General features: G+C 46.5%; 1 protein-coding gene across 16 annotated transcripts in view; it reads left to right on the top strand.

Annotated features, from left to right (window-relative positions):
* Positions 1–18286, top strand: part of SIRT3 (sirtuin 3) — a 24214-nt gene extending 5928 nt beyond the window's left edge. For 7 of the 16 annotated variants that reach the window (XM_054524007.1, XM_054524013.2, XM_054524009.2 and 4 more), the window contains exons 4-7: positions 392–492; positions 8489–8650; positions 15410–15673; positions 17706–18286. In XM_054524007.1, the coding sequence (XP_054379982.1) occupies positions 392–492; positions 8489–8650; positions 15410–15673; positions 17706–17726 (548 nt within the window). In that variant the 3' untranslated portion in view covers positions 17727–18286. Of the gene's footprint in view, positions 1–391; positions 493–7973; positions 8234–8488; positions 8651–15409; positions 15674–17705 lie in introns of those variants that run through there. The other 9 variants (XM_054524008.1, XM_009236959.4, XM_054524014.1 and 6 more) reach the window with 6 other exon arrangements.

Genomic DNA, 18286 nt, shown 5'->3' with positions numbered 1-18286 from the left:
CCATGCTGGCCAGGCTGGTCTTGAACTCCTAGCCTCAAATGATCTGCTCACCTCGGCCTCCCAAAGTGCTGGGATTACAGGCATGGGCCACTGTGCCCGGCTGGATATAATTTTATTTGAGCTTTTATCAAATGGTTTTTCATACTGAGTTTTTACAGGCTTTGTTTTAACCGTGATTTGGCTCCAGGTGGGAGCCCCTTTGCTCCCCTGCCTTATTCTGGTTAGTGGCGCATGTAGGTGATACGGGCATGAAAACCAGGCTTGAGGACATTGCAACCCCAAGGGGCTGTGCCTCCTTCCAGGAGTCCTGCCAAGCCCAGAAGTTGTGCTCTTGGCCTTGCGTGCTCATCTGGGAGGCAGCAGCAATACTTCGCTTTGGCTTGAATTTCAGTGTCGGGCATCCCTGCCTCAAAGCTGGTTGAAGCTCATGGAACCTTTGCCTCTGCCACCTGCACAGTCTGCCAAAGACCCTTCCCAGGGGAGGACATTCGGGTGAGTTATCCTGCTGTTGGTCGTCCTTCTGCGGTTTGCTGTTGGGGTTATCTGGAAAAGTGGTATTTTATAAGCATTGTCTCGAAAGGACAGTTGAACAATAATAGTGTGAAACATTTTATTTGTAAATTAGAAAATTAATACATGCTTGTAAAAAAATTTAAGACAATATAGAAATATGTAGGGAAAACGAATCTCCCTTCAGCCAATTCCAGCTGCCCACTTTTTTTTTTTTTTTTTTTTGAGATGGAGTCTCACTCTGTTGCCCAGGCTGGAGTGCAGTGGGGTGATCTCGGCTCACTGCAACCTCCGTCTCCTGGGTTCAAGGAATTCTTCTGCCTCAGCCTCCTAAGTAGCTGGGATTACAGGCATGCGCCACCACACCCGGCTAATTTTTTTTTTTTTCTGTATTTTTAGTAGAGACAGGGTTTCACCATGTTGGCCAGGCTGGTCTCAAACTCCTGACCTCAGGTGATCTGCCCACCTTGGCCTCCCAAAGTGCTGGGATACTAGGCGTGAGCCACGACGTCAGCCCCTGCTGCCCACTTTTAACAGCTTGGTGTATAATATTCCAGGCCTTTAAAAAAAAAAGTGATATGTTTATATAAACATATGTGCATGTATCTATGTACATACACCACACAGTTAAAAAAATTTTTTTTCAGGCTGGGCACAGTGGCTCACACCTGTAATCCCAGCACTTTGGGAGGCCGAGGTGGGCAGATCACAAGGTCAAGAGATCAAGACCATCCTGGTGGCCAACATGATGAAACCCCGTTTCTACTAAAAATACAAAAATTAGCCAGGCGTGGTGGCGCACGCCTGTAGTCCCAGCTACTAGGGAGGTTGAGGTGGGAGAATCATTTGAACCCGGGAGGCAGAGGTTGCAGTGAGCTGAGATTGTGCCACTGCACTCCAGCCTGGCGACAGAGTGACACTCCGTCTCAAAAAAAAAAAAATAATTTCAGCAATGGGCTCATTTTAAGCTTAGTATTCTACAGCTTGATTTTTTACTGAGCAGTTTCATATATCTCTTGTGTCAATACCCATAGTTCTGCTTACTCTTTTTATTAACTATAGAGTATTACATTTAGCCATTCACGTATTGTGGGACATTCTTTGATGTATGTAATTTTTACGATTAAAAATATAGCAGTGATACCTGTGCTTATACTGCTATGTATGTCTGTATTTCTGTAGAATGGGTTTCTTAAAATAGAATAGGATAGAGTTGAAAAATCTTAAATAAAGATAAAACTCTGAAATGGAGACATGGCACAGGACTTTTTTTAATTTACTTATTTTTTATTGAGGTTAATTTTTTTGTTTGTTTTGTTTTTTTGAGACAGAGTCTTGCTCTGTCACCCAGGCTGCATGCCATCTCTGCTCATGGCAACCTTTGCCTCCCGGGTTCAAGCAGTTCTCCCGCCTCAGTCTCCCGAGTAGCTGGGACTACAGGCATGTGCCAACAGGCCCGGCCCATTTTTTTTTTTTTTTTGTATTTTCAGTAGAGATGGGGTTTCATCATGCTGGCCAGGCTGGTCTTGGAACTCCTGACCTCAAGTGATCCACCCAGCTTATTGAGGTGAATTTGACATAACATAAAATTAACTATGTTAAGGTGTTCGGTTCATTGGCATTTGGTGCATTCACAGTGTGTGTACCCATCATCTCTATCAAGCTCCGGAGCATGCTGATCACCCCAGAAGAAAACCTTGTACTTTTAAGTAGTCCTTCCTCATTTCTTCTCCCTCCAGCCCCTGGTAACCACGAACCTGCTTTCTCTCTATAGATTTGTATATTCTGGATGTTTCATTATTTCATTTAAATGTAATCAGATGACCTTTTTCTTTTTCCTTTTTTTTTTCTTCAGACGGAGTCTCGCTCTGTCACCCAGACTGGAGTGCAGTAGCGCCATCTCGGCTCACTGCAACCTCTGCCTACTGGGTTCAAGCGATTCTCCTGTCTCAGCCTCCCAAGTAGCTGGCATTATGGGCGCCTGCCACCTCGCCCGGCTAATTTTTGTATTTTTAGTAGAGACGAGGTTTCATGATATTGGTCAGACTGGTCTCAAACTCCTGACCTCAGGTGATCCACCCGCCTCAGCCTCCCAAAGTGCTGCGATTACAGGCGTGAGCCACCACACCTGGCAATCAGATGGCCTTTTGTGTCGAGCTTATTTTCTGAAAATATTTCTGTCTCCTTCACCTTGTAGCTTGTGTTAGTATTTCATCCTGTTTTATGGCTACATGGTCCACTGATGTATGCACCACAATTGGTTTGTTTGTATATGGATGGATGTTTGGGTTGTTCCCACCTTTCTGCTCTTGTGAATAGTTCTGCTGTGAAGCATATGCAAGTATTCGTTTGAGAGTCATTGTTTTTTATTCTTTTGAGTATGATACCTACAAGTATTGCTGGGTAACTCCACGTTTAGCTTTATTTATTTATTTATGTTTTGAGACAGAGTCTTACACTGTCACCCAGGCTGGAGTGCAATGGTGCGATCTCAGCTCAATACAACCTCCGCCTCCTGGGTTCAAGTGATTCTCCTGCCTCAGCCTCCCAAGAAGCTGGGATTACAGGTGCCTGCCACCACGCCCAGCTAATGTTTTTTGTATTTCTAGTAGAGATGGGGTTTCACCATGTTGGCCAGGCTGCTCTTGCACTCCTGACCTCAGGTAGTTCACCCGCCTCGGCCTCCCAAAGTGCTAAGATTACAGGCGTGAGCCACCATGCCCTGCCCATGTTTAACTTTTTTGTTTGTTTGTTTTGAGGTGGAGTCTTGCTCTGTCACCAGGCTGGAGTGCAGTGGCGCAATCTCGGCTCACTGTACCATCTGTCTCCCGGGTTCAAGAGATTCTCCTGCCTCAGCTTCCTGAGTAGCTGGGACTATAGGCATGCGCCACCACACCCGGCAAATTTTTGTATTTTAGTAGAGACGGGGTTTCACCATGTTGGCCAGGATGTCTCGGTCTCTTGACCTCGTGATCCGCCCACCTCGGCCTCCCAAAATGTGGGATTACAGGCGTGAGCTACCGCGCCCGGCCCGTGTTTAACTATTTGAGGAACGAATATACTGTTTTCTGCAGAAGCTGGACCATTTTACATTCTACCAACGGTGCGCAAGGGTTTCATCTTCTCCACATCCCAACACTTACTTTCTATTTTTTAATTACAGCTATCCCAGTGGGTGGGAGGTGGTAACCCATTGTCGCACTGATTGGAATTTTCCTAACGATTCATGATATCAAACATCTTTCCATGTGCTTTTTGGCCATTTGTATATCTTTGGAGATTGAAGTCCTTTGCGCATTGTTTAATTGTGTTGTCTTTTTTATTGTTAAGAGAGTCCTTTGTATATTCTGGAAGCTAGATCCTTATCAGACACATGATTTGCAAATATTTTCTGCCATTCTGTAGGTTGTCTTTTTTACTTTGTTGATGATGTCTTTTGATGCATAGAAGTTTTGATTTTGATGAAATCCAGTTTATCTATTTATTTTCTCTTTTGGATATCTTTTCAGATATCTATTATCATATCTGAGAAATGGTATTGTTTTACTCCTGTTTTCTTATAAGAGTTTTATAGTTTAAAGCTTTTACATTTAGTTCTTTGATCCATTTTGAGTTAATTTTTGTGTGCACTGTAAGGTAGGGATCCAGCTTCATTTTCTTTTATGTGGATATGTAATTGTTCCAGCACCATTTGTTAAAAAAACTGTGGTCTTGGCATTGTTGTTGAAAGTCAGTTGGCCATAGGTGTATGGGTTATTTCTGGATTCTCAATTCTATTCCATTGTTATATATATATCCTTGTGCCTGCACTATAATGTTTTGGTTACTGTAGCTTTGTAGTAAGTTTTGAAATTAGGAAGTGTGGGTCCAGCACATAGTAGAAACTTCATATATGCGTATTATTGTTTTGGTCAACTCATTCATTGAATGACCAATTTATTCAACAAATAGTTTAGTCTCCTCAGTGCCAGGCCCTTTGCTGGGTTCTGTGGATGTGAAAACAAATTAAAATAAGGTGGAGTCATCCAATAGTTACAACTGGGTGCCATACGAGTTTTACTACAAATGTGTAGTGGACACTACACTGACTCAGCTGTAGGAACAGAGCAGGCTGGGAAGCACCTTGGAGATGAGGCCGTCTGGATGTAAGAGTCTGTTTCTGGCAGCAGAGACCTGGAGTGTGGGAGGCCTGCTTGCTCTGTTAGGGTTTGAACTGTATCCTGACGATCATGGGAGGCATTGTAGGATTTTTAGGCAGGAAAATGATGTGAAGGGATTTGCATTTAAAAAAGATTATTTGGGGCTGGGCACAGTGGCTCACACCTGTAATTCCAGCACTTTGGGAGGCCTAGACAGGTGGGTCACCTGAGGTGGGAAGTTTGAGAGCAGCCTGCCAAAATGGTGAAATCCCATCTCTACTAAAAATACAAAAATTAGCCGGGTGTGGTGGCGCAACTGTAATCCCAGCTACTCAGGAGGCTGAGGCAGAAGAATTGCTTGAACCTGGGAGGGGAGGTTGCTGTGAGCTGAGATCGCACCACTGCACTCCAGCCTGGGTAACAGAGTGAGACTCCATCTCAAAACAAAATAAATAAATAAATAAGAGAATAAAATAGATAATTTGGGCAACAGGTTGGTGTTAATTCCCCACCTTTGTTCTTCTCCTTCAGTACTGTGTTGGCTGGTCTGAATCTTTTGCCTTTTCATATAAATTTCTGAAACTGTTGCTATCTGTTCTCTGCCTGTTTTATTTTTGTTGTTGTTGTTTGGATTTTTTTTTTTTTTGAGACAGAGTCTTGCTCAGTTGCCCAGGCTGGAGTGCAGTGGTATGATCTCAGCTCACTGCAACCTCCCCCTCCCAGGTTCAAGCGATTCTCTTGCCTCACCCTCCTGAGTAGCTGGGATTGCAGGCATGTGCCACCATGCCCAGCTAATTTTTGTATTTTTAGTAGAGATGGGGTTTCACTATGTTGGTCAGGCTGCTCTTGAACTCCTGACCTCATGATCCACCCGCCTCGGCCTCCCAAAGTGCTGGGATTACAGGCATGAGCCAACGTGTCCGGCCTCTCTGCCTGTTTTTTAAGACTTTTGTCTTTGGAGTTTTGCAGTTTCTCCATTGTGGTTTTCCATATGAATTTCCTTTTATTTCCTCTGCTTAAAATTTGTAGGCCAGTTGGTCATGGTGGCTCACGCCTGTAATCCCAGCACTTTGGGAGGCCAGGTGGGTGGATCGCCTGAGGTCGGGAGTTTGAGACCAGCCTGTCTAACATGGAGAAACCCCATATCTACTAAAAATACAAAATTAGCCAGGCGTGATGGTGCATGCCTATAATCTCAGATACTCGGGAGGCTGAGGCAGGAGAATTGCTTGAACCCGGGAGGCAGAGGTTGCGGTGAGCTGAGATTAGGCCATTGCACTCCAGCCTGGGAAACAAGAGCGAAACTCCATCTCAAAAAAAAAAAAAAAAAAAATTGTAGGCCTTCCTTAAGAAAAATAAAATAAAATTCTAGGCTGGGTGCGGTGGCTCCTGCCTGTAATCCCAGTACTTTGGGAAGCTGAGGTGGGTGGATCACCTGAGTTATGAGTTTGAGACCAGCCTGGCCAACATGGTGAAACCCCGTCTCTACTAAAAATACAAACATGAGCCACGTGTGGTGGCACGCATCTGTAATCCCAGCTACTTGGGAGGCTGAGGCAGGAGAATTGCTCAAACCCAGGAGGTGGAGGTTGTAGTGAACTGAGATCATGCCACTGCACTCCAGCCTGGGTGACAGAGCGAGACGCCATCTCAAAAAAATAAAATATAAAATAAAATTCTAAGCCCTGCAACCAACGAATGGACCCCTCCCCTTGGTCAAGGGAACCCCAGAGAAACCTTGGAAGCTTGAGTTCCTGGCTGTAGCAGGAGGGGAGGGCACACGCACCTCACTGTACCCCTTCCTCCCCAACCACCATTAGGCTTCTTCACTAAGGGCTAAACAGAAACCAGCCCTTTTCAAAGACTCCACACTGCTAATGTGGATTACTGGCTTATCTTCCCAGATACAGATGAAAGACAAGATGAGATTAATGGTTCCTTCACCCTTCCCTGAGAGGTCTGCTTAGTTCTCTTCCTCTGTTTCCTTCTATCTTAGGTAAAATGTACATTTACTGGGCACTTACTGAAGTCTCACAAGTACGTAACCACTCACCTCACAGCCACCCTCCCCCTTTGAAGGACCACGTGTAATTACTAAACCTCCTGAGAACCTCTTGGGACAAAAACAACCACATATGTGTTTGTGACTCATGTTTTTCCTGTGGGCACCCTCAAGCTGGCTCAGTAGCCCTCACTTGCTTGAGATCCTGAATCTGTGGGTTGGTATCTTTCATGGTTGCTGGATAATACTCTGCCGTTATCTCTTCGGATATGAATTGCCCCTAGCCCGCTATCTGGCCCCTCTCTTTAGGGACCTCTGATTGAACATACATTAGACCTTCTCTCTCCTGCTGTTCCTGATCACTCTTCTGTCCTGTAATTGCTGCTCCTTGTGCTGCATTCTGGGTAATTTCTTCTGGTCTTTTTTCCAGTTTACTAATATTGTATTCTGTTATAAAGTCCTTCCATTGAGTGTTTCTTTTTTCCCAAACAGCAACTCGAAACAGACATTGAGTTTTAATTTTGGTTCCTGTACTTTTTATTTCTAGAAGTTCTGTTTTGTTATTTTTCAAGTCTTCTACATTATTACGTAATTTTTAAATAGTGTTGTATCTGTAATAGATAGTTTTTTTTTTGTTTGTTTGTTTGTTTTTTGAGACAGACTCTCGCTTTGTTGCCCAGGCTGGAGTGCAGTGGTGCAATCTCAGCTCACTGCAACCTCCGCCTCCCAGGTTCAAGTGATTGCCCTGCCTCACCCTCCCAAGTAGCTGGGATTACAGGCACGCACCACCACGCCCGGCTAATTTTTTGTGTTTTAGTAGAGACGGGGTTTCACCATGTTGGCCAAGACAGTCTCAATCTCCTGACCTCGTGATCTGTCCACCTTGGCCTCCCAAAGTGCTGGGATTACAGAGCTGAGCCACCGCGCCTGGCCTTTAATAGATATTTCAAGTTCATCTTTTTTTTCTTTTTTTTTTTGCTTCCTTAATGTTTTTTTTTTGCTATACCCCATGCCTCCAAGATAACAGTTTTTCTTTTTAATTTAAATATAATACAGTTTTACTGTGTATCCAAGAATATCTGAAATCTTTTGTGTGTCTCTTTCTTTTGTCTTTTGTTTCTGTTGCTTCTTGCTGGACTGAGCCTGCTTAAAACAAGCCCCGTTAGCTGTAAAGGTTTACCTTAGAAAGTCAGGTGTCTTCCTCTGTAACTCTTTCCCTTTTCCATCTGCTCCAAGGCATTTGTTTATATTAATCTTGATGCAAAGTGAAGTTGTGTCCACTTCACCTTGGCCAGTAAGGAAGCAGTGTTTGGCAGATGTTGTTACTCCTAATAATGCCAGCCAGTGAGTGAAGCTGACCTGAATGCCTCCCAGGGCTGAGGCAATGGCATGATAACTTAAGCTCAAACCAGAGACAATTTCACCTTTGTGACTGAATAATGTTCGGTGTAGGCCAAATGCCTGCAGACTACTGTTTGAGGACTGGTGTGTGGTCTACCAGGTGTTTCCTTAGCACCTGGATGTCTCTGGCTGCCATCCCAGGGGTAGAGCATGGTGTTAGATATGCTAGATGCCTGCCGAAGTAATTATGGGTGAAACATATGATGTCCAAGATTTGCTTTTAAACGCTCCAACACCTCTTCCCAGATTCTGGAGGGCTGTAAAACAATTAGCTATGAAAACTGGTGATTCCTAAAGCTGGGTACATGGGGGTTCATGATACCTCTCTCACCTTTTTTGGGGGAGAATGTTTGAGACTTTAATAAGAACTTGTAGCCTTTTCCTTTTACAGGGTGTTGCAGGCATCTTCCTCAGGCCTGTTTTCTCTGTTTTCCAGGCTGACGTGATGGCAGACAGGGTTCCCCGCTGCCCGGTCTGCACCGGCGTTGTGAAGCCCGACATTGTGTTCTTTGGTGAGCCGCTGCCCCAGAGGTTCTTGCTGCATGTGGTTGATTTCCCCATGGCAGATCTCCTGCTCATCCTTGGGACCTCCCTGGAGGTTTGTCAGCCTGTGCAGGGAGGACGCTGGAGGACAGGGGGAGGGAGGGGTACAGGAGTCATCTCATGGGCCCTTCCAGGGCTGGTGCCACTTTCGGAAGGTGGGTGGATTCAGCTGGGGTTCCAGGCTGAGGGAGCCGCAGCCTATGCAGGAGACAGGAAGGTGGGAAGCTGCTGGGCTTTGGAGGTGGTATAGGTGCGGTTGGGGCACCACGTGTGAGGAGAAGGGAGAAGGATGGGGGCGTGGGGGTGAGGTGGAGGGGCAGGCCTCCCAGGTCAGATCAGGAATACTGATGCTGCAGTGGGAGGAGTGATAAATCCACAGGGACTGGCCCAGGGATGTAGCTGCACCCTTGGGGTCAGAGAGGCCTTTGGGGAGTGGAGAGTGGAGCAAGCAGCGCCAGGAGGCTGGTCCTGAAGAAGGTGGAGCTGTGGTCACCTGAGGGACGGTGAGGAGGGGGACTGGACTCGCAGACTGTGATGTTTTGGGGACGTGAGAAGGAGGCGTCTGGCTTCGTCTGTAAGGTCAGGGCACTTGCTGGTGAGGCATGATTTGGGAGGGAGGATGCCCAGCTCGGTTCTGCGTGTGTCTGAGGTGTCTGGGAAACACCCCCTGGATGTGTTCAAGCAGCTGTTCTGCGTCTGCGTCTGAAGCTCAGGAAATTCCTAAAAGCTGTGATGAGAGCAAGAAATGAGACCGTGAAGTCAGTGTGTGCGTGACTGGATGTAGGCACCAAGGGCAGAAGGGCCAGAAAGACCTGTGCTCAGAGGGGCCCAGGGCAGCCACAGGGGCCCAGAGCATGTGTTTGTTCAGGCATTCATTGTGTGCTGGGCCCTGCTCCAGTGCTTTGGACATACACAGTCAGACGTCAATGTAAGAAGTTATATAGTTTGTTAGGAGATGATTGATGTTATGAGAAAGATAACAAGTAGGATAGAAAGGCTGGAAGTGTTGGGAACCAGCTGCAGTGTCAAGTCAGGCAGGTGGAGTTGGATCTAAGAGTTTACCGAGGTGAGGGGGGTCTGGCAGGGGACACTGCACAGGTGACAAGCAGCAAGGAGGGTGGGGCGAAGTCAGCATTGATGGCCACGGGGCTGGAGCAGAGAAGGAGGTGGGGCACAAGTGTCATCTCATGGGAGGCTGGCGCCACCTCAGAAGGTGAATGGGTTCAGCTTGGGTTTCAGGCCAGAGCCTGAAGTTGAGAGGACTCCGTTGGGTGCTGGGCTGTGAGCCCACCATGGGGGCAAGACTGGGAGCAGCAGACCCAGCAGGGCCCTTGTAGGTAATCACCGGCTGGCACTGGCTGGGGGCCAGGTAAAGCCAGCAGAGGCTGAGGGGTGCTGGAGTCTGGGTGTGTGTGAACGCAGAGTGGGTACGCTGGCACAGTGCATGGGAGGGCGTGGATTCCCAAGGACTCCAGGGCTGTGGCTGGAGCAGCTAGAAAGACGGAGCTGCCACTTCCTGAGATGGAGAAGCCTGGTAGGTGTGTTTGGGGGAGCTCAGGAACTCAGCCTTGTTTCCACGGATTTGAGGATGTTCTGCGGATTGGAGGTGTTGAGCAGGTGGACATGAGTCTGGAGTCCAGGAAGGCCCAGAGGCGGGAGCTGGGGTGCTGGAGTGAGCAGACAGGAGAGCCCAGGGTGTGGACAGACATGAGAATGCCATGCTAGGCCTAGGATGGAGGGACAGACACAGGAGGAGCAGTCAGAGGGGCCATGGTGGTCAGCACAGTGTGGGCTGAGACCAGCTGACCGTGCTGGCCACCAGGTGTGGACACTTGGGCCACCAGCCATCTTTATTGTTGAAGTGAAATGAAAATGGCCTTTTTCCTGATTATAAGTGTACCATGTATGTCTTTGAAAAGATTCATACATTATATAAAGATAGAAAGCAAAGGATCAACTTTTTAATCCCACCAACTGTTAGCATTTTATTCTGTGTCCCCTCAGGTTTCTTTTTTCTGTACAAATGCACACGCACAGACGGTAATTTTTAACTAAAAGTTGGACAGCACTGTACATTCTATTCTGCAGCCTGCTGTTTTCACGTAACAATGTGAGTCCATGGAGATCTGCTGCCTTGTTAATGCCGACAGTTTCCCTTACACGGATACGAGGTCCCAACTGAGAGGCCCATGTCTGTAAGGCTGGTGTCATCATGAACTTAATGAGCTGGTGTCATGCACAGACTCTATCTCACGTGCTTGGTGGACGAAATGTTAATGTGTTTTACTGTGGAGTACCACTCCAGATCCCCTTTAGGTGTGACATAACATGTGGGATGTAAACCATATGATCTTTTCTAAAATCTCAAAAATTCTGAAACATATTCAGCCACAAGTGCTTTAACATAGATTTTGTGGATTTAATACAAAATTTATGTAAGCAATTTCTTACTGATGGGCAATGACAATAAATAGTATATAATTTTTGCATTAAAAGTAATGCTGGGCCAGGCACCGTGGCTCACACCTGTTATCCCAGCACTTTGGGAGGCCAAGGCAGGAAGATTGCCTGAAGCTAGGCATTTGAGACCAGCCTGGGCAGTATAGTCAGACTTCGTCTCTACAAAAAATAAAAAGATAGCCAGGCATGGTCTGTGTAGTTGCAGCTATTTGAGAGGCTGAGGAAGGAGGAGTGCTTGAGCCCAGGAGTTTGGGGTTATAGTGAACTATGATCATGCCACTGCATTCCAGCCTGGGTAACAGAATGAGATCCCATGCTGTAGTGAATATCCCTGTGTATCATCCTTATCTACCCATGCAAGTACTCCTGAAGGGTAAAGCTGTAGTGAATATCCCTGTGTATCATCCTTATCTACCCATGCAAGTACTCCTGAAGGGTAAATGCTGTAGTGAATATCCCTGTGTGTCTTCCTTATCTACCCATGCAAGTACTCCTGAAGGGTAAATGCTGTGGTGAATATCCCTGTGTGTCATCCTTGTCTACCCATGCAAGTACTCCTGAAGGGTAAAGCTGTGGTGAATATCCCTCTGTGTGTCATCCTTGTCTACCCATGCAAGTACTCCTGAAGGGTAAATGCTGTGGTGAATATCCCTGTGTGTCATCCTTGTCTACCCATGCAAGTACTCCTGAAGGGTAAATGCTGTGGTGAGTATCCCTGTGTGTCATCCTTATCTACCCATGCAAGTACTCCTGAAGGGTAAAGCTGTGGTGAATATCCCTCTGTGTGTCATCCTTGTCTACCCATGCAAGTACTCCTGAAGGATAAAGCTGTGGTGAATAACCCTCTGTGTGTCATCCTTGTCTACCCATGCAAGTACTCCTGAAGGGTAAAGCTGTAGTGAATATCCCTCTGTGTGTCATCCTTGTCTACCCATGCAAGTACTCCTGAAGGGTAAATGCTGTGGTGAATATCCCTGCGTGTCATCCTTGTCTACCCATGCAAGTACTCCTGAAGGGTAAATGCTGTGGTGAATATCCCTGCGTGTCATCCCTGTCTACCCATGCAAGTACTCCTGAAGGGTAAATGCTGTGGTGAATATCCCTGCGTGTCATCCCTGTCTACCCATGCAAGTACTCCTGAAGGGTAAATGCTGTGGTGAATATCCCTGCGTGTCATCCCTGTCTACCCATGCAAGTACTCCTGAAGGGTAAATGCTGTAGTGAATATCCCTGTGTGTCTTCCTTATCTACCCATGCAAGTACTCCTGAAGGGTAAATGCTGTGGTGAATATCCCTGCGTATCATCCTTATCTACCCATGCAAGTACTCCTGAAGGGTAAATGCTGTGGTGAATATCCCTGCGTATCATCCTTATCTACCCATGCAAGTACTCCTGAAGGGTAAATGCTGTAGTGAATATCCCTGTGTATCATCCTTATCTACCCATGCAAGTACTCCTGAAGGGTGAATGCTGTAGTGAATATCCCTGTGTGTCTTCCTTATCTACCCATGCAAGTACTCCTGAAGGGTAAATGCTGTGGTGAATATCCCTGCGTGTCATCCCTGTCTACCCATGCAAGTACTCCTGAAGGGTAAATGCTGTGGTGAATATCCCTGCGTATCATCCCTATCTACCCATGCAAGTACTCCTGAAGGGTGAATGCTGTGGTGAATATCCCTGCGTATCATCCCTATCTACCCATGCAAGTACTCTTGAAGGGTAAATGCTGTGGTGAATATCCCTGCGTATCATCCCTATCTACCCATGCAAGTACTCCTGAAGGGTAAATGCTGTGGTGAATATCCCTGCGTATCATCCCTGTCTACCCATGCAAGTACTCCTGAAGGGTGAATGCTGTGGTGAATATCCCTGCGTATCATCCCTATCTACCCATGCAAGTACTCTTGAAGGGTAAATGCTGTGGTGAATATCCCTGTGTATCATCCCTGTCTACCCATGCAAGTACTCCTGAAGGGTGAATGCTGTGGTGAATATCCCTGCGTATCATCCCTATCTACCCATGCAAGTACTCTTGAAGGGTAAATGCTGTGGTGAATATCCCTGCGTATCATCCCTATCTACCCATGCAAGTACTCCTGAAGGGTGAATGCTGTGGTGAATATCCCTGCGTATCATCCCTATCTACCCATGCAAGTACTCTTGAAGGGTAAATGCTGTGGTGAATATCCCTGCGTATCATCCCTATCTACCCATGCAAGTACTCCTGAAGGGTAAATGCTGTGGTGAATATCCCTGCGTATCATCCCTGTCTACCCATGCAAGTACTCCTGAAGGGTGAATGCTGTGGTGAATATCCCTGCGTATCATCCCTATCTACCCATGCAAGTACTCCTGAAGGGTGAATGCTGTAGTGAATATCCCTGTGTATCACCCTTATCTACCCATGCAAGTACTCCTGAAGGATAAATGCTGTAGTGAATATCCCTGTGTATCATCCTTGTCTACCCATGCAAGTACTCCTGAAGGGTAAATGCTGTAGTGAATATCCCTGTGTATCATCCTTATCTACCCATGCGAGTACTCCTGAAGGGTAAATGCTGTAGTGACTGTCCCTGTGTGTCGTCCTTATCTACCCATGCAAGTACTCCTGAAGGGTAAAGCTGTAGTGAATATCCCTCTGTGTGTCATCCTTGTCTACCCATGCAAGTACTCCTGAAGGGTAAATGCTGATAAATATTGAGAACTTGCCTTCCAGAAAGATGTAACAATTACACTGCCACAGACTGTGTTTTTATGTAGCCATTTTGTCACATCCTCACCAAAACCAAAATCACACAAATCAAATTGGTTAAAAAATGCATGTGTGTGTGTAGAGGGGGTGCGGATTTTGCATTTCTGTAGTAAAGAATGAAGTTCATCTTTTCATGTTTATTGGCCAGTTATGTTTCTTCTCTTTGGATTGTATATTTGTACCTCTTGACCATTTTTCATTGGGTCATTATAAATTAGCAATATAAATTAGTTTTAATTTTAATATAAATTAAATAATATAAATCTGTTTTAATGTTAATATAAATTTCTTTCTTTCTGTTTTTTTTTTTTTTTTTTGAGACAGAGTCTTGCTCTGTCTCCCAGGCTGGAGTGCAATGGCATGATCTTGGCTCACTGCAACCTCCACCTCCCAGGCTCAAGCCATTCTCCTGCCTCAACCTCCCGAGTAGCTGGGATTACAGCTGCGTGCTACCACGCCCAGCTAAGTTTTGTATTTTTAGTAGAGACACGGTTTCACCATGTTGGCCAGGCTGGTCTTGAACTCCTGACCTCAGGTGATCTGCCCTCCTCGGCCTCCCAAAGTGCTGGGATTATAGGTGTGAACCACCATGCCCGGCTGTTAATATAAATTTCATTGTAAATTAGCATTATAAATTAGTTCATAAATTATATGTTTATAAATGAGTTTATCAATTAGCAATATAAACTATTGTCATACGTTGTAAATATTTTTGCAGTTTATGATGATGAGAGGTTTTTAAAAATTTTAAATTTTCTACATAGTAGTTTTATGTAGATACTGAGATAATAGTATTTACATAGTCAGATCTGTCATTTTCCTTTGCCTTACCTGACTTCAGTTTTCACGCCTAAAAAGTTCTTCCCTATCCTTACTTGTAAACCCTCAGTTTTCTTCAAGAACTGTTTTGTTTACATTGAAACCTTTAATCCATTTGAATTTTTTTTCAGTGGGAGGTAGGAATGGAGTATTTTCCTCCCAGATAATGAGCCAGTTTTAATGCCATATATTGATGTATCCATTTTTTACCTTGTTCCTCTTAAAAGAAGCTTTGAGAGCTGTATGAAGAAGCCTGATGGCACCGAGCTAGGCCTCTCTACAGGCTGGGTGGGGAAGACCATGGAGAGACGTAACAGTAACTCCTGCTCGGGGGCACCAGCTCCTCTGGGTGCCCGGTGCTGGTGGTGGCTGTCACGGCGAGCAGGGCCAGCCAGAGGAGATGGATGAGTCTGTGCTGTTGTCCCTCTGTGGCATGCTGGGAGACAGCGAGGTGGGGAGGACGGGGAGAACCGAACGTGCTCACAAAGAGGAGGTAGGAAGGTTGGATCCCTGATGAGCCTTGGAACGGAGGTGGGGAGAAGCAAGGATGTGTGGAAACAGCAAGAAGTGGAGGAGAGAGAGGCTGAGGGGAGAAAACAGTCACCGAGGCTAAGCGGCAGGAGCTCCACTGAAGAAATGAGATTGGTGGTAGGTTTTCCCTATGTCGCAGGGTCTGACTGCCAGTCTGCTGCTCCTCCAAGGCCTCAGTGGCTGTGGCATGAAACATCCTGAGGGGCTCTTAAGGTGGGCACTATGCCCCTCACGTTTGGGCCATTTTTCAGGTGGAGCCTTTTGCCAGCTTGACCGAGGCCGTGCGGAGCTCAGTTCCCCGACTGCTCATCAACCGGGACTTGGTGGGACCCTTGGCTTGGCATCCTCGCAGCAGGGACGTGGCCCAGCTGGGGGACGTGGTTCACGGCGTGGAAAGGCTAGTGGAGCTTCTGGGTTGGACAGAAGAGATGCGGGACCTTGTGCAGCGGGAAACTGGGAAGGTACAGACTGCTGAGGAGGACCATCCAAGGGGCTGCCCTTCTCACTGCTCTAGGGTATGGTCCACCTGATATGGAGCCCCGTTGGCTAACACAGTAACAGTAATAGCTGATGATGCTGTGAATCCTGCACCAGGCACTACCTGGACCTGACTGGGTATTACTTTCAATACCTCCATTTAGAGATGAAGAAACAGATGCTAACAGGCCAAGCAGGGACATGGTCCAGACACTCAGGGCTGATGAGTCTGCATTCTTAACAGACTATAGGCGTTACCTTCACTCCCTAAAATAAAGCAGCCAACAGTGTCCCTCTAAGGCCTGGTATGTGATTCTAAGATGATACGGGTTAAAGAACTTTGAGAAGCTAAAGTTCTCTGCATCTGTGTGGGATGAAGGCTACATTAGTGATGCTTTTTGGAAGTAATTGGTATGAGAGCCATCGATTGATTATAATCCGCTGAGGAAAGCCAAAGAGCCTTGATGCTTTCTAAGAGATTCCAAACTGCCTTAAACAAGTGAAGTTACAGAAAATGCAGTTTCCCATGAGAATCATGTAGCATGTGTAGCTTTGATATTAAGGGTTTTCAATGGGAGGTAGCATTAAGCATTTAAAGTCCAGTGTTATGATTACAGGGAGGTGTAACACTGCCCAAAGGGGATTTCACCAGTGTATTAGTCTGTTCTCATGCTGCTCATAAAGGCATACCTGAGACTGGGTAATTTATAAAGGAAAGAGGTTTAATGGACTCACGGTTCCATATGGCTGTGGGGGGCCTCACAATCATAGTGGAAGGCAAAGGAGCAAAGTCACGTCTTAATGGTGGCAGACAAGAGGGCGTGTCAGGGAAACTGCCCTTTATAAAACCATCAGATCTTGTGAGACTTATTCACTATCACAAGAACAGCGTGGGAAAGACCTGCCCCCATGATTCAGTTACTTCCTCTTGGCCCCACCCTTGACACATGGGGATTATTACAATTCAAGGTGAGATTTGGGTGGGGACACAGCCAAACCATATCACCCAGAATATATCGCAGCTGATGCTCCTCTTGCCTTCCAAGGCAGATGTCTTAGGAAATCCTGATCCTTTTTCCTTGTCCACAGCCGTGGCTGCCTCATGGCTCAGGGCCATGGGGTCAGCACTCTCCTCACCTCCACTAGTCCAAGACCTCCAACCTCTGGTCGCAGGCTGATTTTTTACCAGTCATGTTCACTTCATTATCGAAGCAGGGAACCCAGCTAACAACGAGGCTTAAACGCTGAGAGGCGAGTGCCTCCTGGCCAGCTCACAAGACAGTGGAGATCTTAGATCAGCCCAGCAGGCTTTTTTGAGGGAGTCTTTTCCTGCTCCGACTTCCTATTTTCTTTTTTTTGTAATGGAGTTTCACTCTTGTTGTCCAAGCTGGAGTGCAATGGTGCGATTTCAGCTCACTGCAACCCTGCCTCCTGGGTTCCAGTGATTCTCCTGCCTCAGCCTCCTGAGCAGCTGGGATTACAGGCATGCGCCACCATGCCTGGCTAATTTTTGTACTTTTATTAGAGATGGGATTTCACCATGTTAGTCAGGCTGGTCTCAAACTCCTGACCTCAGGTGATCCACCCGCCTCAGCCTCCCAAAGTGCTGGCATGCCCGGCCCAACTTCCTGTTTTCATAGAAAAGCAGATTGTAACTCTGGTAGCTCCTGTGGAGTTTTGGAAGTGGCCTAATAGGATGTGAACTGTATAATCTAGTTTCACAGAAATGTATGTAAAATGGGTTATGATTTCATTTTTTGTTTTTTAAAGAATTACTATCCAAGGGGTTACTTTTCCAAATAGTGAATGCTTTTAAGCACATGAGCATCAGTACACCTTGGTTTGGGTACTTAAAGTCCTATAGAATGAGGCTCTCCATATAGCCACCCTGTTCTGCCCAGGCCTGCTGGGATCCTCTTAGCCCAGCACAGCAGCAGCAGCAGTTGCAGAAAGCAGCTTGTTTTGTGAAATATTTTGCATGTCTGCAGCTAGAGCTGTTTGACCAGAGATCTGCTGGCCTGCCTGGGTGTGTAAACAGATAGTTGATACCCTCTGTCTTCTGTATTCCAGCTTGATGGACCAGACAAATAGGATGATGGCTGCCCCCACACAATAAATGGTGACATAGGAGACATCCACATCCCAATCCTGACAAGACCTCATGCCTGAAGACAGCTTGGGCAGGTGAAACCGGAATATGTGAACTGAGCGGACACCTGAGGTTGCCACTGGAATGTCTTCTCAGGCCGTGAGCTGCACTGACTGGTAGGGCTGTGTTTATATTCAGGGCCACCCCGTCACATACACAAAGGAGCTGCCTGCCTGTTTGCTGCATTGAACTCTTCACTCTGCTGAAGCTCCTAATGGAAAAAGCTTTCTTCTGACTGTGACCCTGTTGAACTGAAACAGACCGACTGGAATCCCAGACCGAGTCTGCTTTCTGTGCCCAGGTGAACGGCAAGCTCAGCATCTGTTGGTTAGAAGATCCAGACTTGGGCCGAGCAGCCCCCAGCCCTCTTCATGTTCCAAAGTGTAGTCTTGAGGCCCTGGTGCTGCAGTCCTAGCATGTTGGTCTCCTTCAGTGGGGCTATTTTTAATGAGAGAAAATCTGTTCTTTCCAGCATGAAATACATTTAGTCTCCTCAAAGGGA

The sequence above is a fragment of the Pongo abelii genome, chromosome 9 (genome assembly GCF_028885655.2).
Source record: "Pongo abelii isolate AG06213 chromosome 9, NHGRI_mPonAbe1-v2.0_pri, whole genome shotgun sequence".
NCBI classification, from domain to species: domain Eukaryota; kingdom Metazoa; phylum Chordata; class Mammalia; order Primates; family Hominidae; genus Pongo; species Pongo abelii.
This window is presented reverse-complemented; position numbering and strand designations above follow the sequence as displayed.